Below are 23,295 nucleotides of genomic sequence, written 5' to 3' on the forward strand. Positions count from 1 at the left end.
AGAGCTCAGCCCTTCCCAGAGGCTTTTCCAGAGCCGGCTGGGAGCTGGGAGGTGCAGCGGGGCTGGGAGCTTCTGCCATCGCAGATGCTGCGACCACTGGGTGAGGAATCAGGTCTTCCACCAAGGGCGGGCAATGGAAGCCCCGGACGGAGGCTCGCCCTGCCCCGAGGTGTTTCAGCTGGTAAGGCTGGTCCCCAGCCACGGCTCCAGGACACGGCTCCCCATGGCAGGGACCCAGCAGAGACCAGCACCTCCCTGACGTGGTTTATTCTGCAGATGGAGGGTTTTCCCCATTGCACCAGTACAGAGACAGCAGAAAAACCTCAGTCCGAGAAACGCTGGAGCCAGGGAGACGTGGCACAAAGCCCCGGTGCAGTGCTGTCATGGAGGGGCCAGGGGTGCCAGATGATGCTGCCGGTGCTCCCCGAGCTCCTCTCCCCGGCCAGGCTCCAGGATGTCCTTGAGGTGGACACCGCTACGGTGCCCTCACCGGTCCCTGCTGCCCTGCGAAGGACGGGTACCACGAGCAGGACTGGCCACGCTCCCGGCAGCCTCCAGAGCGGCTCCAGCCCTGCAGGCAGCCCAGCACTGGGGCATGGCCACCCCTCACCGCTGGCTCCCCAGGAGCCTCTGTAAGCCAGGATCCCACCACCCCAAGCACAGGTGCCCGTCCCACCCTCTGCTCCACGGGTGCAGCCCAGGGGATCCGGCCCCACTTGTCCCCCTTCCCGGAGGCCAGATCCAGAGCACCCCAGGCATCCCTCAGCGCTGGTTAAAACAGCTCCACGTCCTCAGCATCGCTCCGGCCCTGTCTGGGCTCTCTGCGGAGCCGCCAGCCACGCTGCTGGCAGAGAGGAGAGTCCCCAGCCTGCGTGTGTGGAGGGATGGGAAGGCGGTGGCTCTCAGAGCACGGACAGGTCGTGGCAGGACTTGGAGCGGACTTTGAGGGCCACTTTGCTGCTGTTCCTGGCCACCAGCCTGTCGAGGAAGCGCCGGGCTCTCTTGGTGAGGCTCTCCTTGCGCTTCTGGCCAGGCGCGGGGCACGCTCGGGCCTCCTTGCCCCCTCGGCGCAGGCGGATCTGCCGCACCACCCCCTCGAAGAGCTCGGCCACGTTGTGCTGCAGAGCCGCCGACGTCTCGATGAACTTGCAGTCGAACACCACGGCGCAGGCACGGCCCTCTGCAAGGGAAGGGCAGGGAGGGGGCACGGCCCCGCTGGCACCCCGGGCGCTGGGGGACGGGCGCTGCTGCGTGCGGGGCAGCGACTGCACGTCCAGGGACAAGGGGACAGACGCAGGGGGAGCAGCTGGGCAGGGAGCCCGGGGTGCAGGGCCACCCCAGGGGTCCCCACCAGCCAGAACCCCCCCACCATCGCTCACCTTCGACGGAGACCTCGCGGCACCGCACCAGGTCGGTTTTGTTCCCCACCAGGATGATGGGGATGTCCTCGGCCTGCCGCGCGTGGCGGAGCTGGATGCGCAGCTCCGAGGCGCTCTCAAAGCTGCCGCGGTCGGTGATGGAGTAGACGATTATGTAGGCGTTCCCCACCTGCAGGCACTGGCTGCGGCGCCAGCTCTCCTCACCCTGCCACCGCATGGGGAACGAGTTGTCACTGCTCTGCAGGGGCTGCTGGCAGCCCAAACCGCTGCTGGGGGACAGCAGAGCACCCCGGCACTGAGGGGACCTGCCAGCGCACCCCACCAGCCCCCCCATCATGGGGAGCAGACATGTGGCCCCGTTAATAAAATGCAGATTAAAAGCTCCTGATTTTGGGGGGTGTTTGAGAGTTTCCTCCTCTATCAGCAACAAATCGGGGCTGTAGGCTCAGCTTGGCTCGGGGGGTCTGGGGCTGCACCTCCCAGAGCCGCCCCCCGCCACGCAACGCCGGCGTCATGGGTGCAGCACCCTGCGTGAACCAGGCACCGGTCCCTGCTGGGCAGGGTGGGATTAAGCGATAGCGGAAATAAAGGGCCGCTGTCAGGGTGTTACGGTGCTGGGGCATCTCCGGACAGCGCAGCCACACGGCCAGAACGCAGCCCCAGCCCACGCAGGTGCTGCGCCCACGTGCGCAGCCCGGGCACCGGCTCCGTCCCCGCTCCTGGGGACCGGTCGCTGCCCGGTGGCACCCGCGGGAATGCCAGGCCTTGGCATGGAGGGAGGCAAAGAGGCATTTCGAGGGAGGCAGTGACAGCGGCGCTGGCATTTCTGCCCAGGAGATTCCTCCGTGCGCTGGGCGGAAGGAATGCCCCGTGCCAGGCTCTCAGGGCCACCGCTCTGCCTGCTAAAGCACGTGTCCTGGCTGGCGGCACCACCTCACGTGGATTTGCCCAGTCAGCTCCTTCAGCCCCGTTCCCAAACCATTTCCATGCATTTCAAAGTGGGCTGGCACCACACTCCTTCCCCACAGCCCCTTCTTCCCCCTCGAACGAGGGGCGCCCTGTGCCCACACGGCTGTTCCTGCGCTCGCGGTGCCTCGCCACGAGAGCCCCCACCGGCGAGAACACGGTGGGCAGCCTCCCGTGCCGGGGAAAGGTGGGCAAAGAGCCGGTCAGAGGTGTGACCCCAGCCCCTGTCTTGCCCAGCCTGTGTCCCCCGCTCTGCAGCAAGGCGGTGAGCCCTGGACACGGCCAGGGAAGCCCCAGGGAGATCTCTGCGGTGCCCAGAGGCCCCGAAGCAGCGGCTGTGCCCGTGCCACGTCCCCCGGGCACGTCCCAGCTCACCCGGCCCCGCTGGCAGCGTGGGCTCCCCGCAGCGCCCAGCCCCGGCCCCGCTGTACCCGCTGCTCCGGCTCCCAGGCGTCCATCACCAGCAGCGTGGTCTCCTCGCCATCCACGGACAGCGTGCGCTTGTACGCGGCCTCTGCGAGACACCGGGAGGGCCTGGTCGGCGCGGCAATGCCCGGGCAGCCGGGCCTCGGCCCCGCTGCCGGGCTCCTCTCCGCCTCGCACACGGGTTTTTTCCCATCACGGGGCCGTGCGCGCAGCCCGGACGCGCGTTGCCTCCCCGCCACCTCCTCCAGGCCCGGCGGTGGGTGACCCTGCTGCGGAGGGACCCCCAAGCAGCCCCCACCAGGCACCCACCTCCGCGCTGCTCCAGCAGGTCCCGCTCCTGGACGCCGGCGAAGAGGTTGACCAGGCTGGTCTTGCCCACGCCGGGGTCCCCCAGCAGCACCACGCGGTACAGGGGCTCCCAGGAGCCGGAGGAGCCCGAGGAGTCGGAGGACCAGCTGCCCCGGGGTGCCGCGGCCCGGCCACCGGGCTCGGACGCGGAGTGGCCAAGCTGGGGGTGGCAGGGCTCGCCCCGCGACGCGGCACCCGGCACCCCCGGCCGTGGCAGAGGGGTGCTGGCCCTCCTCCGCAGCGGGCTCCTGCTCCCGCGCTGCGTGTTCAGGGTCATCCCCGGCGCCCAGGGCAGCGGGGCTGGCAGAGGCCGCCCCGAGGGGCCCCGGCTCCCTGCGGCCCCCGGCAGCCCCGCTCCCGGTGTCGCTCCCGGTGTCAGTCTCGGTGCCGGTGCCCGTCCCGGCCGGCGGTGGCTCGGGCGCAACTTTCCGCGGGACGGGCTCGCCGCCGCCCGGGCCGGGCCTTAAACCCCGGGAGGTGGAGCCCCTCCGCCGCGCCCGGTCCCTCCCCCGCCGGACACACCCCCGCCCGCACCGGCCCCGGTCCTGGCCCCGGCCGGTCCCCGAGGTCCCCGCGGGGCTCCCGGTGCGGGGGCACGGCGAGTTCGCCGGGGCGCGTCCCCCTCGGTCCCGGGGAGCAGCGCGGGGGCCGGCGCTCGCACCGGGACGTCCCGGCCGCGCCGCGGCGGGATGCGCTGCCGCGGGTGGGGGCTCCGCCACGTCCCCTCCTCCGTGGGGCAGGGTCCGCCCGGTCCCCCGAGCCCCACGGCCGTGCTCCCCGCGGCCCCGGCCCCGGCCCGGCTCCATCTCGCGGCGGCGCGGGGCAGCGCACGGCTCCACCGCTTCGCCAAGTAAGGAGCGAACCGAGCCGGGCCGGTCCTGCCCGGTGCCCGGTGCCCGGTGCCCGGTGCCCGGTGGGGCTGTGCTTTGCCGGGCACCCGGAGCCCTGCTCGGGCCCTGCTCGGCAGATGCCCCAGCACCGTGGCCGAGGGCCGGTGACGGAAAGCGTGGCCGGAGGCTCTCTTGGCACGGGCGAGAAGAGGAGCTGGTTTTATTTGAGCCAGCACCTCTGGCGTTTATTTTATTGCAGCACCTCTGGCGCTGGCACCAAACTGCCCGAGCACCGGCCCCGCGTGGGCACCAGTCTGACGCCGTGCTGGGACACCAGTCCGGGCCACACTGGGATGTGCTGGCAGAGCCTCATGGCCGCAGGGCCAGTCCCAGGACACCCCTCACCGTCAGAACGCAGCGACGGGAAGGCCCCTTTTGGCTTTGGCTGCAACCCCTCCGGGGTTACTGCGATGGCACGAAGGGAACGGGTCGGGCTGCAAGTGCGGGAGGGCTGGTGATGCCTCCTCGGGAGCTGCGGTCGCGGGGCTCGCCCAGTGCTCCTTCCAAGGGACTGCAGCCCGTGAGCGCGGCACAGCCCACGTGGGCCGGGAACGACGGTCACACCTTTACTGCACCGTATAACCACATCAGCGAGTCCTCAAGGCGGCTGAGTGGGGCTGGGACGGCGAAGTGCTGACGGCAAAAGAGGGGCTCTGCAGCTCGGCACCTCATCCAAGCCCGGCCGAGCGTCAGACGAGTGGCGTCTCCTCGGCGGGGATGCTGAGGACCACCTCGGTATCCGGCATGCACCTGAGCGAGAGAGCAGAGTTAGGAAGGGCAAAGCAAAGAGCGGGAATAAGCCACCGTGCTTCGGCTGGTTCGGTGCGAGGAGGAGGAGAAGCTCCTGCGCAGGCAGCGTGGAGGTGGGCGACTGCTCGGATGCTCTGTGCGGCCCACTCAGGGCTCGGAGGTGTCCCATCCCCTGCCCGGCAGCCCCGGCATCAGAGGGCAGGAGGTGGGTGGAGGGAAGTCTGCTGTGCCACCTTCTCTGTGTCCCCAGGGTCTGGGACCGGTTTTCAGTGGGGAGGGACCAGACGCTTGTTGTGGGACACAGGACGAAGCGAGCAGCTGTGGGAGCAGGGAGGAAAAACCTTTGAAAACCAGATGAGGGTTCTTGTGCACAGCCCCTGTGCAGCATGAAGCAGAGCACAGCCCGACCTCCAGCTCCTTTTTGCTTTTCGGCTCACCCTTCATGGTCTAGCCCGACCACTAACGACTCTGCCTACAAAAGAAATCAGCTCCAAGCCTGGGCCCAGCTCCACAGCCCCGTCTTAAGACGGTGCTTGCGACTGAGCCCTCTGCAAGGCAGGCTCGGTGCTCGCTGGCCTTCCCAGAGAGGCAGAGCGAGATGTAACCCCTGGGGCTCTGAGAGGGAGAAGGAATGAAATTAGCCGCCCCTCACTGTTAATCCCAAAAGACAAACAGAAGCGAAGAAAGCCCATCGGAGCAGCTAGGTACATCTGCTTTCTCGCAGAGAGAGGACAAGCACAGCAAGCTGGGCTTGCTCAGAGCTGCTCTCATCCATCTCCATCTCAGTCCAGGACAAACTGTGTGTCCAGAGTGCCCCCAGCGCAGGGCTTGAAGCTGCTGGTGAAATCCACCCGGGGCCCCTTGGAGCAAGAAGATTTTTAACAAGGGGAAACTGAAATGGAGACGGGAATGGATACGCAGGCGGTTACAGCTCCTCCGGGCTCCACGCGCTGCCAGCAGCACACAGGGACCCACGGAGGGCCAGCAAGAGTCCTGGGCACCTACACACCCTTCCACTTCCAGGCTGAGCGCAGCTCGTGTCTGATTTTGTTCTTTCAAGAAGTAAATCCGGTGTCTGGAACCAAAGGGTTAATTAGAAAAAATGAAGGGCTGGTGAAGTCGTGTGAAAAGTTGCAGGGAGGTCAGTGGGAAAGGGCTGAGGGATGGCGGAGAGGGCTCTGGCACGGGCTCCCGCCTGTCAGGGCGGGTAAGCACCAAATGCCTGACTTGTGATGTTACAGAAACTTTCCACTTGGGCCTTCCTGCTATTTTTAACTCTTCTCCCAGCCACCCTCAGTAACCCCAGCCCCACCAGCTGTTGAGGCTAATTAATTCCCTTTTTTTTATCATTTTTTAATCGGAAAAAAATTAAGTTGCACTAATCCATCACGCAGCCGCTCGCCTCCCCCTGCGGTCTCCTGACACGTTCCAGGCTTTCCTCCTGCTTCAGCTCATGCCTCCGCAGTGCTGCAGCCAAACCCGGCTTCCAGCTAAAACCCAGGGCCTGGAGCAGGAGATCCAGCCCCTCTCGTTGCCCGCTCCACCATCGGTTTGCCGGGCAAGCGTCTGCTCATCGCTAGGGATGATATTTTCACGCAAAATAACCCCCCTGTGCACGTGAGGTGCGGAGGAGCTGAGGGCCTGGCCTGCACCTGCAGCGGCGGGACCTGCTGGAAAGGAATGACTCTGTTAACAGACGTCTCTGTGCCAAGAACAATTTGTATAGGCAGTTGCTGTAAATAAACACGCATACGCACGCTGTTCTGCACACAGCTATGCGTTTCAGGCTACAGCACACTCGACATTTAAACACATTCGACCCATTTTTTTCTCAGGTTTGTATCCCTGGTCAGCAGACAGCACAGAAAGCCGAGGCACCTCGGTAGCTCTAAATCATTTGTGATTTTTGCGATTTGTCCTGGTCTGTGCAGGACCCCACTGCCACGGGACAAGGGGCAGCGTTACGCCCTCAGCCTGCCGTGGGTATGGTGGAAAATAGGTTGTCACAGCTGGCTGTTGGTATGCTTCAGCCTAGACTTGGCCCGTCTGGGTCTGACCCTGGAGAGGAGAGCCTGGTATTCCTGTGATCGAGCTAGCAGGGCCTTCTCCCCATCAATGCTAAGTGAGGATTCGCCTTACGCTTTGTAATTCTTACATCCAGTATCAGCACAGCACGCACCAGTAAGCAGGAGTGGGGATTACCCACAGCCTCCATTCAGGAAGTAATTAGCTACCAGTGAACCAGGGCAGGGAAAAAGCAGTGAGAAAGATAACAAAGTTTTGCCTTTTTGCCGCCAGCTAATGTCACCAATCCATTTTTTTACATATGAGGGAAATGGCTGTCTGTCTTTGTTCTCACAGAACGCTGGTGCCATTTCACACAACCAGCACGGCGGCTCTCGATGGGCAAGACCTGCCCTGACAGGGATGCTCCGTGGGAGCCTGCCCCCTTCCCTCAGTTTTGTTTCCCCAACTACAAAGTGAAAACAGCAATAAAGTAAGAGTCAGCATAGGCACAAAGGCCTTGGAAAGCTCTGCTGGTCCTGACTGTCCCCGGCTGCAGCCACTAATGATCTCCACTTGCAGGCTGCACAAAGGGAAGCCCAGAAGAGAGATGTGATGTGACCAAGGCTGACAGCACATCAGTGTTAGAGTTGCGGCTAGTTCCTAGCTGCTCTTAGGCAAGACCACGAGACCCTGCAGCCGTCTTCCCAAGCAGAACCCAACGTAACCGTGGGTTTATACCCTGGGCTGGGTGTAGGTTTCACAGTGACGTCTGTGGAAACAATGGGGTAAGGTTATTAACGCTCAGTGCCAAAGACTCTGCAACCCAAGGCCACAGAGAAAGGGCTGTGCGTGCCCACTGACCAGCCTTACTTCGGTCTGCGGAGAACATCAGCGAAGATCAGCTCTCTTGGGTCTCTTGCACTCTGGCGGAGCGTCTGGATGCTTCTCTTCAGCTCACCAATCTCCTCTTCCAGGTCCTTAATAATCTGAATGAATGACATTTCTAAGAGTTCTTTACTTTGCAAGAGAAGCAGGAATTAAAGTTTGAGAGATTTTGCAAACAGCAAAGCTAGAAAACATCCCTCGCGCAAGTAAGCCCCTAACAGGCTTCCTGAAATACCTGCTGGACTGCTTGTCCTCAGGATGGCCTAACAGCCCACTGACTCCAGTGGAAATGGAAGGCAACGTACCCCACTAAGGCAGACAAAATCCTCACGAAGGGCAAGGGCTGAGGGTGGCTGGCTCTGCGGCACTGTGCTGGCTCTTCCCCAGCTCGCTCACCTCCCTTTGCCTCAGTATTTCACGTCGCAGAACGTGATTGTTTATCACCATCTGCTTCAGGCCATCCTGGTGCAGCAACATCTCCTGTGTGGGCGAAGAGAGGAAAACCAGCTGAAGAAACTCCACAGTAACCACCGGCATGAAACCCTGCCGCTGCCGGCTGCCAATGCTGGCCGTGTCCAGATGCGTCACTCTTCAAGAAAATGATTTCTGCTCGAACAAGGTTTGGGTTCCAGCTCCTGAAAGAGACTGTCATTGAGATCACATTGTGCTGATCACGGAACAAGACTGAGGAACTCAAGAGATCCAGTTCAGTTTCCCAGGGAAAGCTTATTAATATTGCTTGGGTAACTTATATCACCGTCCTTATAAATTCACCTGTAAAAGGGCGCAGCAGTTCTGCATCAGAGCAGGCTGTAAACGGAGTCAGTAATTAATTATTTTCCTAGTGCTCTCAAGCTGCTAACCCAGGAAAAGTGCTAAGCACATCATGCGAGCAGGAACCGTGCAACAGGAGTTCCTCCTATTTTGGGAAGAACAAGAGCAGTCCCTGCTCTGTAGTGCTGCATATAGTTTAATTTCCTCATGAATTTATTATAAACATATGTGTGCTGCCACAGTGGTGTCACAGCCAATTAGCGAAGCAGCTACCTAAATAATGTAATAAAACAGGGACCATAAAAGCAGGGTGAATGCTGGGTCACAGTGCACTCACCTCCACGCGGCAAACTCTCAGGAGCGAGTCTGAGAAGCTTTCAACACATCGGACTACAGCAGCAACTCAGAAGCGCTTCTCATGCACCCTCCCAGCTTGACAAACAGCTCCAGGACGGCATCAGGAGGGGAGCAGCGATGCTCTGTTACTCTTTGGGTGCTGGCTGCACCATGCTATTGCTAATGGGCAATGTGCGGCAGCCCCTGCCTTGTCTCCCAGCTCCCAGACACTGATCCCCCTCGCTGGGACGTCACGTGAACTCCACAAACCTCCACGACTTTCTGTAACAGCGCTTCTTGTTCCGCCCGTGCCTTCTCTTCCAATTCCTCCAAGATGGCCTTCCCCATTTCTTCAGTCTTGTTTATCTCCTCCTGAGAACGGCAGGAAGCGGTGCACAGAAACAACAGGAGCGTCAGGCAAGATAACCATTGCGTTCCTTCCTCCCCTGCCCTCTCCTTCCCCCCTGGCAATGCTGCAGGGAAGGAGAGGTCTCAGCACCTGCTGTTGCTCCTTCAGGGTCTGGATGCTGCGCTGCAGAAGGACTATCTGGACAGCCTGTTCCAGATACTGCCCGTCGAGGTAGGTCCGCAGGATGCTGAGCTCGTCCTGGAGAACGTGTACCTTTGATGTGACTTCATCCAGCTGCTGCTGTAGCTCTGGTTGAAAACAGAAAATCTCAACCCAGGGGTTCCAGAGCTTTGCTTCTTCACTGAGCTAAGGAGTCCGTCCTGCATTTGCCTGAGTCTTTCTTTCTACAGAGACTACACACCCCGTGGGGAGTGGGAACGGCCACCCCACATCAGAGCACCTTGACCAGATCCTGCCCCAACGGGACAGTGCAAACAGCTGCCAAGGAGGCGATTCTTCCGATGCCCTGAGCACGGGCTGCCGGGTGTCACAGGGCTCTCTGCCTCCTGACAGGCTGACGGGAAGATCATCCCCACAGAGCAAACGGGATTCATTTTCAGAAATGGAATTGTTTGGCATTTATAAGATCAACACAGTGTCTGTAACCTAAGAAGATGGAAAGCAAAGGTAACACGGTTGTACGGACTGCACTTCATGCTAATGTGAGCAACTCACTTCCCAGATTTTTTTCCATTGTTTTCTCCATTTCCTGGAGTTCTGCCCTTGCTGTATCCAGCTGGTTCTGATTGAAGGTCTGCACCATTGCCTTCACCCTCTGCACAGGGAGAAATCCAGTCACTGCTCATTCCACAGAGCTCTGCAACGTCCCCCTGCACCATCCCTGACCTTCCTCTCACGTGCTGTTGCTTGCATTAGCAGCACAGAGGAATCCGTCGCCGTGGCTGGTGCCAGCTCGTGCGCGGGAGCTGCTCTGGGGAGCAGCGTGGTGCTTCAGGAGCCAGCTGGAGCCAAGGACATTATGGAGGGATGTAGTTGGGGTGTTAGAGGGGTGACTACTGTTGCTTGGGACGGTCAGAGTGAGGGCGCTCTCGTGGCTTTAAAACACAGGCACAAAACAAAGGGCACCTTGCAGGGCATCAGAGAGGTCCCCCCAGGACTGGGGATGCTCCAGTCACACTCGGCGCAGGGGAAGGGGCCGGGCAGCTCCTGACCCTTCTCCAGTACTAACGAGTAATGACAAGCTCTGCATTCTCCTGCATCGGGTCTGTTGGCCAACCCTAAAGCCTCACCTGAAATTCTTCATACTGCTGCAGTAAGACCCTTGCTTGCTTGGCAGTGCTGTCATCGGTGTGCTGGATGTCCTTGATCAGCCGGCAGTTGGCCTCTGCCAGGCGGGCACTGCGCTGCTTCAGCTCCTCGACGGCATTTTTCTTCAGATTGGTCAGATTCTACGGGAATTTGTAGATTAAAGTGTTGCAGACTCCTCCAGTCCCACCCGCCCCAAGTTTTCTTACCATCGTCTGCCAGCCCAGGGACATTCCTGTCCCATGGTAACAGCACCAACAAGGCGCTGGCCATCCCGGCATCACACAACAAACCTCAGCCTCAGTGCCGAGGCACTCTGACTTCCCCCAACAGCACACCCCTGCTCCCACGTTCCTTACTGCCAGCTGCAGGATCACCGTCTCTTTTATAACCATCTTTCACCTCCTAAAAAGCTGTGGTCACGTCCTCCACCTCAACCTTCTCTTTGCTAGACTGAGAAAATCTGATACCGACAGTCTTTTCTAACAGGTCACATTTCCTAAATCTCATCCCTCCTCCTGCTACAGTCTGGACTCTCTCCTGGTTTCTCTTAATTTTTCTTGATAGACGATATCAAGGTTAGATTTCACCAGCATTAAGCAGAGCAGCATAATTACCTCCAGTGTATTAATAAATAAACATGTGCCATTTTGCAAGAGTGAGTCAGACCGCTAGAATTTCCTCCATAAAGGCAGCCAGGGTAACTGTATGGATTTGCTACTTAACATCTCAGCACTGGCTATATGTTGCACGTACCGTGGTAATTTTGATCTCTTCCAAGGTTTTAGCTAATTCAGCCTTCTTAAGCGCTAATTTCCTCTGAGTAAAACTGCTGTATTTCTCTTGGGATGATGATGTCTCCGAAGGCAAGGGTGGTTTTTTACTCAGCATAAATGCAACTGGTGAAACAAAAAAAAAGAGGCCTGTGCTTAGTTCACAGTCCAGTTTCAACGCCTTACATCTACTCTCTCCTGTCGTATGTGGCTGAGGGAAATGTAAAGAACTGAGAGACTGAATTCAAAACTTCTGCGGCCCCAGCAAAAGCGGCTCGCAGTTACAGCCCGGGAGCTGAGCTGACAAAGCGCTCCCTGGTCTTTTCTAGTTCTCCCCCTTTATTCTCAGCATTTCCCCTTGGGTAATTTTCTTTCTGTGGCTTTTGCCGAATGTCTCCCAGCAGAAAGCACTGGGTTAATGCAAAAGCGGCACCAGTGGGCAGGGACAGTGTATAAGGGAATCTCCCCCAACCTGGCTTTTTCTTCTCCCCTTTCTTCTTCTTGTCCTCATTGGTGAGGGGTGGCAAAGTCGGCCCGCGGGCTGGAGATCTCCTCCCCTCTGCTTCTGCCTTCTGCCGTTCGCCGTAAGCCTAAACTCAGCAGGACAGCAGCACAGAAAAGACCGGGGAGTCAGAGGAGGTTTGTGAGCAGAGACCTCTCTGACGTGACCCACAGTTCCGACTCCCCTCCGCGACTCCTCTGGGGCATCCAGGTGTCCCTTCGTGCCCTTTACCAGCAGCAAGCCCCAGGCCTGTTTGAGAGACGCTGCGTTTATAACCGCAGTGCTGTAAACGCCATAACCCCCACGGGAACAAGAGACTTACTATTCTCTTGAACTCTTTCATGATACTCGGGACCCGGCCCTTTGCATCCACCTCCGCACAGGCTCTGGAAGGAAAAAGCCTTACCCCACGGAGGAGGCTGAGCCCCGCAGCTCTGCCCGTCCCCACGGATAAGCCTCTGCGGGTCCAAAGTCGGAGCAGAGGGGCAGCGACACCCCCTGGGCTATGGTACCCTCGGCGAACCCCATCTTCACCTACCTCCCCTTCCCCACGGGGACCCCCCCTACCCCTCCTCCTTGCCCCACGGGGAGCCCCCCTCCCCACTCCATGCCCCACGGGGGGTCCTCCTGCCTGTCCCCTACGGGGAGACCCCCCCGGCCCGCTCCTTTGTCCCGTCGGGAGCCCCCGCCCCCGGGGACCCCCTCCGCCATGGCCCCCCGCCATCCTCCTGCCCCCGGGGATCGTCCCCCCCTACCCCACGGCCCCCCGGGGATCCCCCGTACCCCGCGTCCCCGTCTGCCGGCCCCGGGCCGGTCTCCATGGCGACAGCAGGCGGGTACGGAGGCCGGGCGGGGCCCGCGCTCACGGGAAGGGGCGGGAGGGGCGCCCCCTGCCGGCTCCGCCCCCGCACCGCACGGCAGGAGCCCGGGGGCAGAGGGGCAGGATCCACCGGGGCGGGATCCACCGAGGGGTCTGGGCGCCCGGGCCCGGTGGGAGCCGGGCCGGACCGGACCGGGCAGCCCTGCGAGACGGGCCCCGTGGGACGGGGACTCGGCTGCTTGCGGGGCCGCTACGGCTGGGAGGGAGCAGAGCCCGCGGTGGCAGCACGGGGCGACGGCCGGCCGCCCCGGAGAGCCTTGTGGGTCGGGGGGAACGGCCGAGCCGGGGCACGGTGCCAGGGTCGTACGGGAGCCGCGTGGCGGGTGCCCGGTGCCGAGCACGGCCTCCGGCCTCGCCGGGCGGCAACGGCTCGGGCAGGCGCCGCCCGCAGGCCCCGGGCTGCCAGGCCCAGCGCCACGGGGGAGCCGCGGTGGGGGGTTGTGTGGTGCTCCCCGGGTAGCGGGGCTCCGGGGGGAGCGTGGGCAGGGCCCAGGGGCTCAGAGCGGGCCCGCGGGAGGGCAGGCCCCGGGGCAGGCCGCAGGCCCCGGGGCAGGCCGCGGGCGGCGGCGCGGCCCCGGGCCCCGCTCGGGCCCCTGTTACCACAGCAACTGGCGGCGGCGGCGCAGCCAATGGGTGCGCGCCCTGCGGCGGGCCCGCGCGCCGCGGCGGCAGCCAATGGGCGCGGCCCCTGGCGGGCAGCCCGCGGTCTCCGGGGCAACAGGGCCGCCGCCGCCGCGCCATTGGTGCCGCCCGCAGCCCCGCGGAGGGGGCGGGGCCAGGCCGGGAGGGGCGGGGCCTGGCTGGGCCGGGCCGCGCCGCGCCGCGGGGGACAAGGCCCCCACTCGTGGCACCGGGAGAGCGGCGTGGCCGCCCCGTGGGCACCGCATTCCCCGCCCGGCGGCCGCCGTCCCCGCTCCCCGCCGCCCTGCTCTGACCCGCCGGGAGCCGAGCCCCGGGGAGACGCCGCTGGGGTGGGTGGCGGGGGACACACACACACACACGCGTCCACGAAGGCACCGGCCTTTCCCACGCCGCGGGGAGCCGAGCGCCGCAAGCCCCAGCGGGACGACACGGGGGCTGTCCCGGGCCAGGGCTCTGCCGGGGGGACCGGGGATAGTGGGCGCCCCGGGTGGACCGGCAGGGGCGGGGTCCGGGAGCAGCGTCCCGGGGGGATGCTCAGCGTCCCGGCCGGGCAGAGCCGTGCCCGGGCCGGGGTGCAGCTCCCCGGGGGGGGGCCGTGAGGGGTGTGGGGGCTCCTGGGGGTGCCCACGTGCGGGGGTGGGGGGCACCGGGCTGCCCAGACCGGGGGAGCAGCGGGTACTGGCAGTTCTTGGCGCATCCCCGGGCGGGTACCGGGGGGTCACCGGGGTACCGGGACGCTCGTGCGAAGGTACCGGGGGTCACCCGGGGTGCTGTGCTGCTCAGGCGGGGTCACCGGGAGCTACCGGGCGGCCGTACCGGGGCGTGCCGCCCTGCCATTCTCTCCAGCAACCCCTCTCCGGAGGGCGCCCATTGGCCGAGCCGGATGTTCCCCCCCGCCCCGCGGCCAATGGGCCGGGGGGGGCGGTGCCTCCCATTGACAGAACCGGCGCGGCGGTGTTTACCGGGGGCGGGGCGGCGGCGGCTATAAGAGCGGCACCGGGGGGCGTGCGGCTCCCGGGCTGCCCGCACCGCCCCCGCGCACCCCCCGACCCGCACCCGCCGCAGCCTCCCCGCACCGCACCCGACCGAGAGCATCCGCCGACTCAACCGGGGGAGCGTCCCCGGGCCGGCGCGGAGCATCCTCGGACCGGTGCAGAGCGTCCCCGGGCCGGCGCGGAGCATTCTCGAACCGGAGCGTCCCCGGGCCGGTGACAGAGCATCCCGGAGCGTCCCCGGGCCGGTGCGGAGCATCCCCGGAGCGGTGAGGAGCATCCCGGAGCATCCCCGGACCGGATCGCTGCGGAGCATCCCCGAGCCGGAGACCGCCGGGCCGGGCCGGGGCCCCTCCGGAGCATCACAGCGGCCGCCGCCCCGGCGGAGCCGCCCCCGCCGTGCGCCCCCGGGCCCCGGCGCGGCCCCCTGCGCCCCGCCCCGCCGCCGCCGCCCGCTCCGCACAATGGGGGCGGCGCGGCGCGGCGCGTAGCGGCGGGCGGGGAGGCGGCGGCGGCGGGCGGGGAGGAGGAGGAGGAGGCGGAGGAGGCGGCGGCGGAGGGGGGGTCCCGGGCCCCGGCATGGTGCAGCGCGGCATGCGGGGCCGGGGCGCGGAGGCTCGGCGGGAGCCCTGCACCCCACTGCCCACCCGCGACGCTGAACCCGCCTGGTGCAAGACCCCGAGCGGGCACATCAAGCGGCCGATGAACGCCTTCATGGTGTGGTCGCAGCACGAACGCCGCAAGATCATGGACCAGTGGCCCGACATGCACAACGCCGAGATCTCCAAGCGCCTGGGCCGGCGTTGGCAGCTCCTCCACGACTCCGAGAAGATCCCCTTTGTCAAGGAGGCCGAGCGCCTGCGCCTCAAGCACATGGCCGACTACCCCGACTACAAGTACCGGCCTCGGAAAAAGGGCAAGGTGGGCACCGCCACGTCCCGCCCGCGGCTCCCGGTGAAGATCAAGCCTTCCGTGCTGGGCCGCGTCTCTGCCGGCCGCAGGCAGCCCGCCAAGCCGCCCGACGCCCCGCAGGAGCCCACGCCAGAGGTGCCCACCGAGGACTCCCCCACGGTGCCCGGCACGGCCGCCTGGCACGGGGCACCCACCGGGGAGCGTGGCCCCCAGGAGCCCCCCGCGCCCCCGAGTCCCGCCGCCGCCTGCCCCGAGCCGGGGAGGTCCCCGGAGAGCGGGTCCCCCTCTCCCATGTCGGCCGGGTCCCCTCCCTCCTCCTTCAGCTCCTCGGACGAGGAGCTGGAGGAAGAGCTGCTGGGGGTCCTGCCCGGGCGGGCCCCCGCCAGTGCCGCCTGCGGTGCCCTGGACTGGTCCGTCTTCGACAAGGACCACGACCTCTTCCCGCGGGGAGGCTCCTCGCACTTCGAGTTCCCGGACTATTGCACGCCCGAGGTGACAGAGATGATAGCGGGGGACTGGCTCATGTCCAGCATCTCAGACTTGGTCTTTACCTACTGAGTCCCGCGCTCTGCAGGTAACGCTCTTTTTTTTTTTCCCACAATCAGGTCGTATCAAAAAAAAAAAAAAAAAACCCCAGAAAAAAAAAAAAAAGAACCGAAACCAGCTGTTTACATGCAGGAATCAGGTATTTTGCCTTGAAGCCGCTGGAAGGCAGAGCTCCCTGCTCACCCCATCCCCCTGGCACACACCCACTCCTCGTCCGTCCGTCTGTCTGGCCCTCGCCTCGCCACCGCGGGACGCGTGGCTGGCCGCCGCGGTTATTTGCCCGTGAAATGCGAGCGTCTAATCGGGTTTTCATTGGCAGCGCCCCGCGCCTGGCCCCTTCCCCCCGTGGCTCTGGCCGCTGCGGCACTGCCGGCCATGGCTGCTCCCGGCCGCTCCCATCCCCACCGGCCACTTCCCGCTCTCCGGGCAGCGGGAGCACCCACGCCAGCCCTGGCTCTGGGTGCCCATCCCACCCTCCCCATTCCTTGGTGAATGGCCGATTCTTTTTGCTTTTTGACTGCATTTAAAGCACGGCTTCAATTTTCTCCTCTTCCTTGTTGCAGCCCTTGGGGAGGGATCCCCGGCTGCACCGCGTCCGGGGGCGGCAGAGCCACGCGGAGCCCTCCCTGCCCGACGCCCTGTTTCGTGGGGGTCCCGGGGTTCGGTGTCCCACAGGACCGGCTCTTTCCCTGCGCTTTCCCTGCGGTGCGCGCTCCCCGCCGCTCGCTTTGGGAAGAGCGAAGTTGCGCGCACGTGATCCGCACGTGGACGCGGGAGGCTGTGTTGTTCCTCTCGCCAGGCAGTTGTGCAGAGGAGGCTGTGCCACGCGGGGAGCCCGTGCCCGGAGCCACCCCGAACCCCGGCAGGGACGAGCCCTTCCTGAAGCAGCCAGCCCCCATTTTAGCCTTGGAGCCGGTGCCCACGCAGGACCCACTTGTGGCTGGCTCGCCTTGGCCGGTGGAGCCGCGTCCCACCGTGCCTGGCCGCGGTGGGCGATGCTGCCGGGGTGGCAGGGAGCAGGCAGGGCAGGGTGGCCGGGAAGGGATGCTGTGGGAAATCTGCCTTAAGCAACCACCCAAACGGGGCTGAGAGCAGCAGCCGCCAACACCGGTGGGCGTGTGGGGTGTGGGCGATGCTCCGGCGCGGTGTTCCTCCACGCAGCACCATGCCGTGCTCCGCTGCCGGCTGTGCCAAGAGCAGGGGCATCCCGGCGGAGTGCTGCCAAGGAGCTTCCCGGCAGGGAAGGTCCTGCCGCAGCGGTTCCTCCAGCCGGTTTTTTCTTTGCTTTTCCTAATGGCTCCTTCCTGCAACGAGCCGCCTCCTCTCGCTGCCAAGGAGCACGTGGCTGCAGCACCGGCTCGGCGGCTGCCGCAGACTGCGTTTGTGGGGCAGGGGCTGTGCTCAGGTACGGCTGTGCGGTGTGGGGTGCTGGCGGGGACCCCGGCGACCCCGAGCTGCCAGGCCCGGGGACGTGGCCGTGGCAGGGGCTGGCAGCGCCCGGAGGAGCTGTACTGGGCTCTGCAGGGACCGCTGCTTGAAGCAGCCTCTGAGGTCCCCCATGCCCCCCATTCCCCAGGGACTCTGGGTGTGCGGGACCCCCTCGGACCCTTCCCGGGCAGTGGGGTGCTGGGGGCAGCGAGGCACCCGCTCCCTGGGGCTCTGTCTCCTCGTTTTGGGGCTGCCGGTTCCTCCGGTCGCAGGCTGCCCCATGCCGTGGGGCCAGACAGAGCCGCGACCAGGGGAAGGGCATCCCCCCGCTGGGTCCTGGCATCCCCCCGGGGCAGCTCGGAGGGGGGGGACCCGCCTGGCCCCACTGCCAGAGGTGCCGGTGGCTCTGGCTCGGCTGTGGGGACAGGCACCGTGGCGCAGGGAGAGATGTGTCCCCAGGCCCTTTGCAGGGATGCTCGGTGTCCCCCAGCCCCGTCCCGGGTGGCCTCGGGGTCCCCAGGCGGCACCTCCCCGATGGTCAGCCATCAGCATTGTAGATGTGTCGGTGTGTAGCGGTAGCTGTGTGCGTGTGTGTCGGCGTTGCGTTAGCCACGGTGTTTCAGTAGCCCCGGTGCGGGTGCCAGCCTGCGGAGGCAGGCGGGCGTCACGCATCAGACACGTGTTCCCCGTATAGAGCGCGTCCCCGTCCCTGCCCCCCCCTTCCCCCCCCCCCCCAGGCCGTTCCCCACCGGACCCAGTCCCACCCAAGCTGGAAAAGCCAAATAAGCGCCGGGCCAGCCGCGATGCCGGCAGCCTGCTCCCGCCTCGCCGCCGCCCCGGCGGGCTCTGCCTTCCCACCCCCGGGCAGCCCCGTGCCAGGAGCACCCCAAGCCCCCTCCCACGCGTGAGCTGGGTTTGGGGTTCCCGCGGGGTCCTGGGGCTCTCTGACGCGCACAGATCTCGCCCAGCACCTCGGTGCCTTCGCGGGGCACGCGGCCGCCACGTGCCGTGCATCACCCACGGGCCGGGGTGCTCCCTCCACGGACTGCCAGGCGAAACGTTTCCTCAGGAGCAGGTTCTGGGTCAGCGCCAGAACCGGAGCCAGAGCCGGGGCGCACCCGCCCCGGCCGCAAGCACAACACCATCCGCTTCGTCCCCGTCGCCCCCCCGCCCCCCGTCCCCCTCCTGCCCCCTCCTCGAGACTCGCTGGGTGTATTTGTTGGGGGAGAACCGTTGTGGACAGTGGTGGATTTTCTGTGCCGTGTGGTTGTTAGTGCTTAGAGACCCCCCCAGCGTGCGGCCCTCTCCCGCTGCGCCCCCCGCCTCCCCGCTGCCCGGTGCTGGCTGGCATGCGTGTGCGAGCGTGTGTGCGTGCGCGTGCGACATCCCATCATCACTAGAGACAAAGCGAATAATAATAATAATAATAAAAAATGAATAATAAAAATAAACCAAACCTCTCTCAGGAAGAAGCCGCCCCGGCGGCGGCTGAGCGGGCCGGGGGCCCCCGGAGCCGGCGGGGCCCCGGCGCAGCCTGCGGACGGGCGCCAGCGCTCGGGGTCACCTCTGTAGTGTCGTGTTAGTGAAGGGTTCCTGTATCTGGTGTCTTGGAGAAATAGGCTTTCAGCCGAGGGGCAGCCCCGGCCCCTGGCCCGTCCCGGAGGGGTGCGACGCGGCCTGCTCCGGCTCTGCGGAAGCTCGGCTAACGGTTATCCTGACTGTTGTGACTATGGAATAAAGTGTGTTGGTCTGCTGCCCACGGCTCCGGCTCCTCCTGCGCCGCCTCGCTCCTCCCCGGGGGCTGCGGGGCTCCCCGGGGGCTGCGGCATCCCCAAGGGGATGTGGGGTTCCCAGGGGCCGGCATCCAGCTCCCACGCACGGCAGCTCCCCACCCTGGTCCACGGGTGCCCACGCCAGCCCGCGGCCTCCCACCCTGACCGCGTGTCCCGTGGGCCCCCCGCCCTGACCGTCCCCTGGGGGGGGTCGCCCTCAATCAGGCAGAGCGGGCCGGACGTCCCCCGGGAGCAGTGCCACGCTGCTGGGGGGGGGGTGTGAGCGTGTGTCCCCGTGTGTGCGCACACGTATGCGCCTGCGTGTGCGTCTCCCTGCACGTGTGTGAGCACCGCGTGGCGTGCGCGTGCACCCCGTGCGTGTGCAGGCTGTCCGTGCCTGCCCGCTGCGTGGATGCACAGTGTGTGTGTGTGCGTGTGTGCGCACACGCGTGTGCTCCGTGCACGCCTGTGCACGCGTGGGCTGTGCCCGCTCCCTGCACACGCAGCCCCACGGCACCGTCAGCTCCACCCGTGGGGCGGGGGGGGGCAGCGCCGGTAGTGCCCGTGGGGAAGGGATCGGGGGGCTCCGGGGCCCTGATCCGGCCCCGCGGGGAAGGGACCCGGCGGGGGGGGGGGCACGGGGGGCACGCGCCGCTTGCGTCACTCCCTCCCCCCCCCCCCCGCAGCTGTTGCCACGGCAACAAGGGGAGCCCGGAGCATCCCCGGGCACCGCCCGCCCCTCCCGCCGCACCGGCCCGGCGGGGGAGGGGGGGAGGGGGGGAGGGGGGGAGGTGGCCGGGGGGCGGCCGCGCTGCAGTGACCCCGCCAGCCCCAGGGGACAGCACCCGGCACCGCTCCGGGCTCCGGGGTGCCCCGGCCGCGATCCCGAAGCCGCGGGGGCAGCGATGCCCCCGCCTGGCGGCACAGCAGCCCCCGGCTCGGCCGGGAGCAGGGAGGCCCGTGGCTTTGGTCCTGGCTCGCCGGCCATCGCTGCTGCCCTCCTGACCTCGCCACGGGCCGAGGCCACGCGGGGCTGGGTGCCCGGTGCCCGGTGCCCGGTGCCCGGTGTCCGGCACTGCCCGCGCAGGCACGTGCACATGTCACCGCCACGGCTCTGAGTCACGCACAGCGGCTGCACACAGCATCTCGCCGGCTCCGCAGGCAGCGGCAGCTCCCGGCCTGGCAGCGGGGACCCGCTCTGCCCGCTCCCCTCCACCCCGGCACGGCCCCCCCTGCCATCCCCACCCCAAGTCCCTGTGGGGGAGGACGGTGCCGGGGCTGTGTTGAAGCTGGGGCCTGGCTGCCCACCCGTGGACGGTGCCGTGGGATCCCTCCTGGACACGAGGACAGCAGAGGGACCGCTGTTGGTGACGGCACTGGGACAGGGAAGGATGTGCTGAGGCCTCTGCCCCCCCAGAGGTAAGGGGGGAGCAGGCAGGGCTGGGGGGCAGGGGTGTGGGCAGAGGTGAGCCTGTGTGGGGACACGGGGGGATGCAGGATGAGGCCAGCCTGGGGGGGGGGCAAAGTGATGGGCACCAGGGGCACACCAGGGTGGTCCCCAGGGTGAATCCCGCCCCCCCAAACCACGGCAGCACCAGGCTGGACTCCCCCAGACCCCTGCATGTGAGAAGGGATGGAGGGACAAGCGTGTCCCCACTGCTGGGGACACCCAGGCTGGGGCAGAGGGGCTGGGGCTGTGCTGGGGGGGGGACAGCCAGCCCCACGGGCAGCGCGTTCCCCCTGCGAGGCCTCTCCGGCGCAGGGCTTTGTTCAGCGCCGCAGCCGGCACCGAAAGGGTCCCGGTCCCCCCCCCTCGCCCTCCTCCGGGCTGACATTTCCACACGCATCCCCCCCCGCACCCGCACCCGCGCCCGCACGCCTGGCTGCGGGGCTGCCCTGGCAAGGGCTGAGCAGGCAGTTCCCATGGCAATGCCCCATCCTTGGGCAGGCAGCGGGGAGGCGACGTGGTGGCCCTGTCCCTGTAATGTGGTGGCCGTGTCCCCCGTGTTCCTGCAAAGCAGCGGCCCCTTGGCCACCCCAAAGGTGGCCGCATCCCTCCCTGCCACCGCCCCTCCTTCCCCATCGCCGGCGATTGGGTGGCTGCGGATGGCCTGATGTCGGGCCTGATCCTGCCAACACGGCGGCAGGGGCTGTGCCGGGGCTGTGCCGGGGCTGGATCTGGCCCAGGACGGGCAGGTCCCCGCGGTGCAGCGGGGGGGTTCCCTTCGTCCATCCCGTGCGGAAGCCCCGCCAGGATAAGGGCAGCGATGCTCTGGGTCACCCCGAAGATGTGGCCTCGGCCTCGTTGCCCTGGCTGGGTTCTGGTGGCCAAGACAGAGCCCTGCGGGGAGGTGGGGGGGGGTGGGGGGGCTGCTCTTGGGGTCCCTCTTGGTGCTCCCAAAACAGGCAATGGCCCCTTGCATGGGGGTGTGCATCCAGCACCGGTGCCCTGTCCCCCACCCTGCACCCTGGGGTGAGGGCAGGAGCCGACTCAGCCCCGCAGGCGCTGTGGCTGCAGGAGGGGAGTCACTGGGGGTCCCAGGGTCCCGTTGCCGTCCCCACGGCCCGGCCCAGCCCCCCTGTGCCCCCCAGGCCCGATGCCCGCCCGTGAGCCGGACTGCAGCTGCGGCCGTGGGCCCAGCGCGGCGCAGGGAAAGCGGTACGGGGTCCGCTCCTACCTCCACCTCTTCTACGAGGACTGCACCAGGGCCAGCGCTGACAGGGACCGGGAGGGGTCCTTGCCCCACAGAGCCTGGGCCCCCCTCATCTGGAAGGTAAGAGACCCCGAAACCCCTTCCTCCTGCCTTCCCCTGCAGATGCACCCCCCCGCCCGCATCCTGCGCGGCGTGCAGCCCGCCATGGCGTTTGGGTGCCCCCGTCCCCAGGTGAGCCTCTCCACGGGGACCCTGTTCCTGCTCGTGGGGGTCGCGGCGCTGGCCGCCGGCTTCCTGGCGCCCCCGAAGCTGGAGGGGATCGGGGAAGAGGAGTTCGTGGTGCTGGACGTGCAGGCGGCACGGTACAACCATGCGCTGGGGACGTGCCGGCTGGTGGGCACGGCGCTGTGCGCGGCGGCCGGGGTGCTGGGCACCATCGGGCTCCTCTCCTGTGCCCTGGCCCCGCGCCGCCCCCGGGAAGACGAGCAGCAGCTCTCGCCCATTCTGTGTGGCAGCCCCCCCGCCGTCTTCGCCCCGGTGGGGACGGCGATGCCCTTCGGCGTCTCCCGTGTTCACGGCATCCAGCCCCGGCGGGACACCTGAGGCCGGGGAGGTGACGGGTGACACCCGGCACGGGGCCAAGCCGTGCTGCACCCCGGAAGCCGGCTGGATCACCTGGAGCCGGTTTGCGGTGAGCACCGCGGAGCATTCGGCTCAGTCCCGGCATGGCTGTCACGTCCCACCGTCCCCTCCCCCTGTGGCCCCCGCACCCCGACTTCCGCAGCTGCCGCTGCTGCCGCTGCTCAGTAAAGATGCCGAGAAATCCCTTCGCTGGCGGCTCGGTGGCTGTTGCTGCGTCTGCGTCAGAAGCACCGGGATTCGTGTGGCAGCCACCGCCGGCCCCCGCCGCCGGCAGCACCTCATTCAGTTCAGCGTGGAACCAGAACAGAACCCAGGAACGAAACCATTTGGCCCAGTTTCCCTGTCGGAGGCTGCTGAGGCCGTTGCTGGTGGCTGAGCGCAGCGGTGGGCACCCGGGGGGCACAGGGTGTGGGGATGGAGCAGGGGGCACGGTGTACGGGGGCACACGGAGCCACGTGCCCTCTCCTGCCGGCCCGGCGCAGCCCCACGCCTGCCTTGGCCACCAACATCCCAGCTCCCCTGGGACACCCCTGCACCCCAGGGTGCTGCTGCGTCTCGGCGGGAGGGTCCTCGCTGCACCGTGCTGGGAGCAGAGACCACCTGGAGCCCCTGGGGCCATCGCTGCCGCTCGCCCGGGGGCTGCCCGCGCTCCCCGCTGCCGTGAGGCTCCTGTCCCACGTCTCCCCGAGGCCGGGACCCACCAGGGCCTTGTGTCACCCCACGGCAACCTGTGTGTTGCAAGACGCAGGCGTGCAGCACACCCGGCATCCCCGGCCCGCGTGGCCCTTGGGGCGCCCACCCGCTGCCGGCATGGGCGGGCTGCGGCGGGCACCAGGGGGGTGCCAGGGCCCCAAACTCTGCCTCCCGTTCCCCCGGCTTGGCCCTATGTCCTCGAGAAAGCCGAGCTGCTCTTGTGGACTGGCACGGCCTGTGGCCTGGCACGTCCCCGCGCCGCCTCCCGCAGCGTCAGAGAGTGTGACCGTGCCGCAGCAGAGCCAGGGTGGAGGGACCTGGCCGGTGGCACCCGGCAGCTCCTCCGGTAACCCTGGGCTGGACCCGGTCACACCGGCCAGGCTCGGGCGCAGCAGGGCAGCCATCGCCTCAGCGGGGGACCAG

At 66.3% G+C, this 23,295-nt stretch overlaps 4 protein-coding genes across 8 annotated transcripts; 2 read left to right on the forward strand and 2 right to left on the reverse strand.

The window, feature by feature from the left end:
* Positions 1-235: 235 nt before the first annotated feature.
* REM1 (RRAD and GEM like GTPase 1) lies at positions 236-3,617 on the reverse strand. Of its 2 annotated transcripts, XM_072878803.1 has the most exons (4): positions 3,081-3,617; positions 2,777-2,859; positions 1,380-1,584; positions 759-1,180 (listed from the first exon to the last, which is right to left on the reverse strand). In XM_072878803.1, exons 1-4 carry the CDS (start codon positions 3,394-3,396, stop codon positions 903-905), a joined length of 882 nt encoding a protein of 293 aa, XP_072734904.1. In that variant the 5' UTR covers positions 3,397-3,617; the 3' UTR covers positions 759-902. The 2 variants fall into 2 exon arrangements, with proteins under 2 accessions (XP_072734903.1, XP_072734904.1); XM_072878802.1 differs by having other exon boundaries at positions 236-1,584.
* A 444-nt stretch (positions 3,618-4,061) lies between these two features.
* C14H20orf96 (chromosome 14 C20orf96 homolog) lies at positions 4,062-13,190 on the reverse strand. Of its 3 annotated transcripts, none has more exons than XM_072879457.1 (11): positions 12,495-13,190; positions 12,034-12,097; positions 11,682-11,799; positions 11,193-11,335; positions 10,421-10,579; positions 9,846-9,945; positions 9,261-9,418; positions 9,032-9,133; positions 8,048-8,131; positions 7,637-7,752; positions 4,062-4,759 (listed from the first exon to the last, which is right to left on the reverse strand). In XM_072879457.1, the coding sequence occupies exons 1-11, from the start codon at positions 12,530-12,532 to the stop codon at positions 4,699-4,701; spliced, it is 1,143 nt and encodes a 380-aa protein (XP_072735558.1). In that variant the 5' UTR covers positions 12,533-13,190; the 3' UTR covers positions 4,062-4,698. The 3 variants fall into 3 exon arrangements, 2 of the variants coding, with proteins under 2 accessions (XP_072735558.1, XP_072735557.1); XR_012045171.1 differs by having other exon boundaries at positions 4,740-4,759; positions 7,957-8,131; XM_072879456.1 differs by lacking the exon at positions 4,062-4,759 and adding an exon at positions 4,782-6,429.
* Positions 13,191-14,795: 1,605 nt separating this feature from the next.
* Positions 14,796-18,853, forward strand: SOX12 (SRY-box transcription factor 12). The gene has a single exon (XM_072879470.1). It carries the CDS (start codon positions 14,805-14,807, stop codon positions 15,693-15,695), a length of 891 nt encoding a protein of 296 aa, XP_072735571.1. The 5' UTR covers positions 14,796-14,804; the 3' UTR covers positions 15,696-18,853.
* A 1,240-nt stretch (positions 18,854-20,093) lies between these two features.
* On the forward strand, positions 20,094-22,275 carry NRSN2 (neurensin 2). 2 transcript variants are annotated; one of them, XM_072879334.1, is made up of 3 exons: positions 20,094-20,302; positions 21,476-21,657; positions 21,769-22,275. In XM_072879334.1, exons 2-3 carry the CDS (start codon positions 21,481-21,483, stop codon positions 22,138-22,140), a joined length of 549 nt encoding a protein of 182 aa, XP_072735435.1. In that variant the 5' UTR covers positions 20,094-20,302; positions 21,476-21,480; the 3' UTR covers positions 22,141-22,275. The 2 variants fall into 2 exon arrangements, with proteins under 2 accessions (XP_072735435.1, XP_072735436.1); XM_072879335.1 differs by lacking the exon at positions 21,476-21,657 and having other exon boundaries at positions 20,233-20,302; positions 21,700-22,275.
* Positions 22,276-23,295: the final 1,020 nt, after the last annotated feature.

The sequence above is a fragment of the Ciconia boyciana genome, chromosome 14 (genome assembly GCF_034638445.1).
Source record: "Ciconia boyciana chromosome 14, ASM3463844v1, whole genome shotgun sequence".
Taxonomy (NCBI): Eukaryota; Metazoa; Chordata; class Aves; order Ciconiiformes; family Ciconiidae; genus Ciconia; species Ciconia boyciana.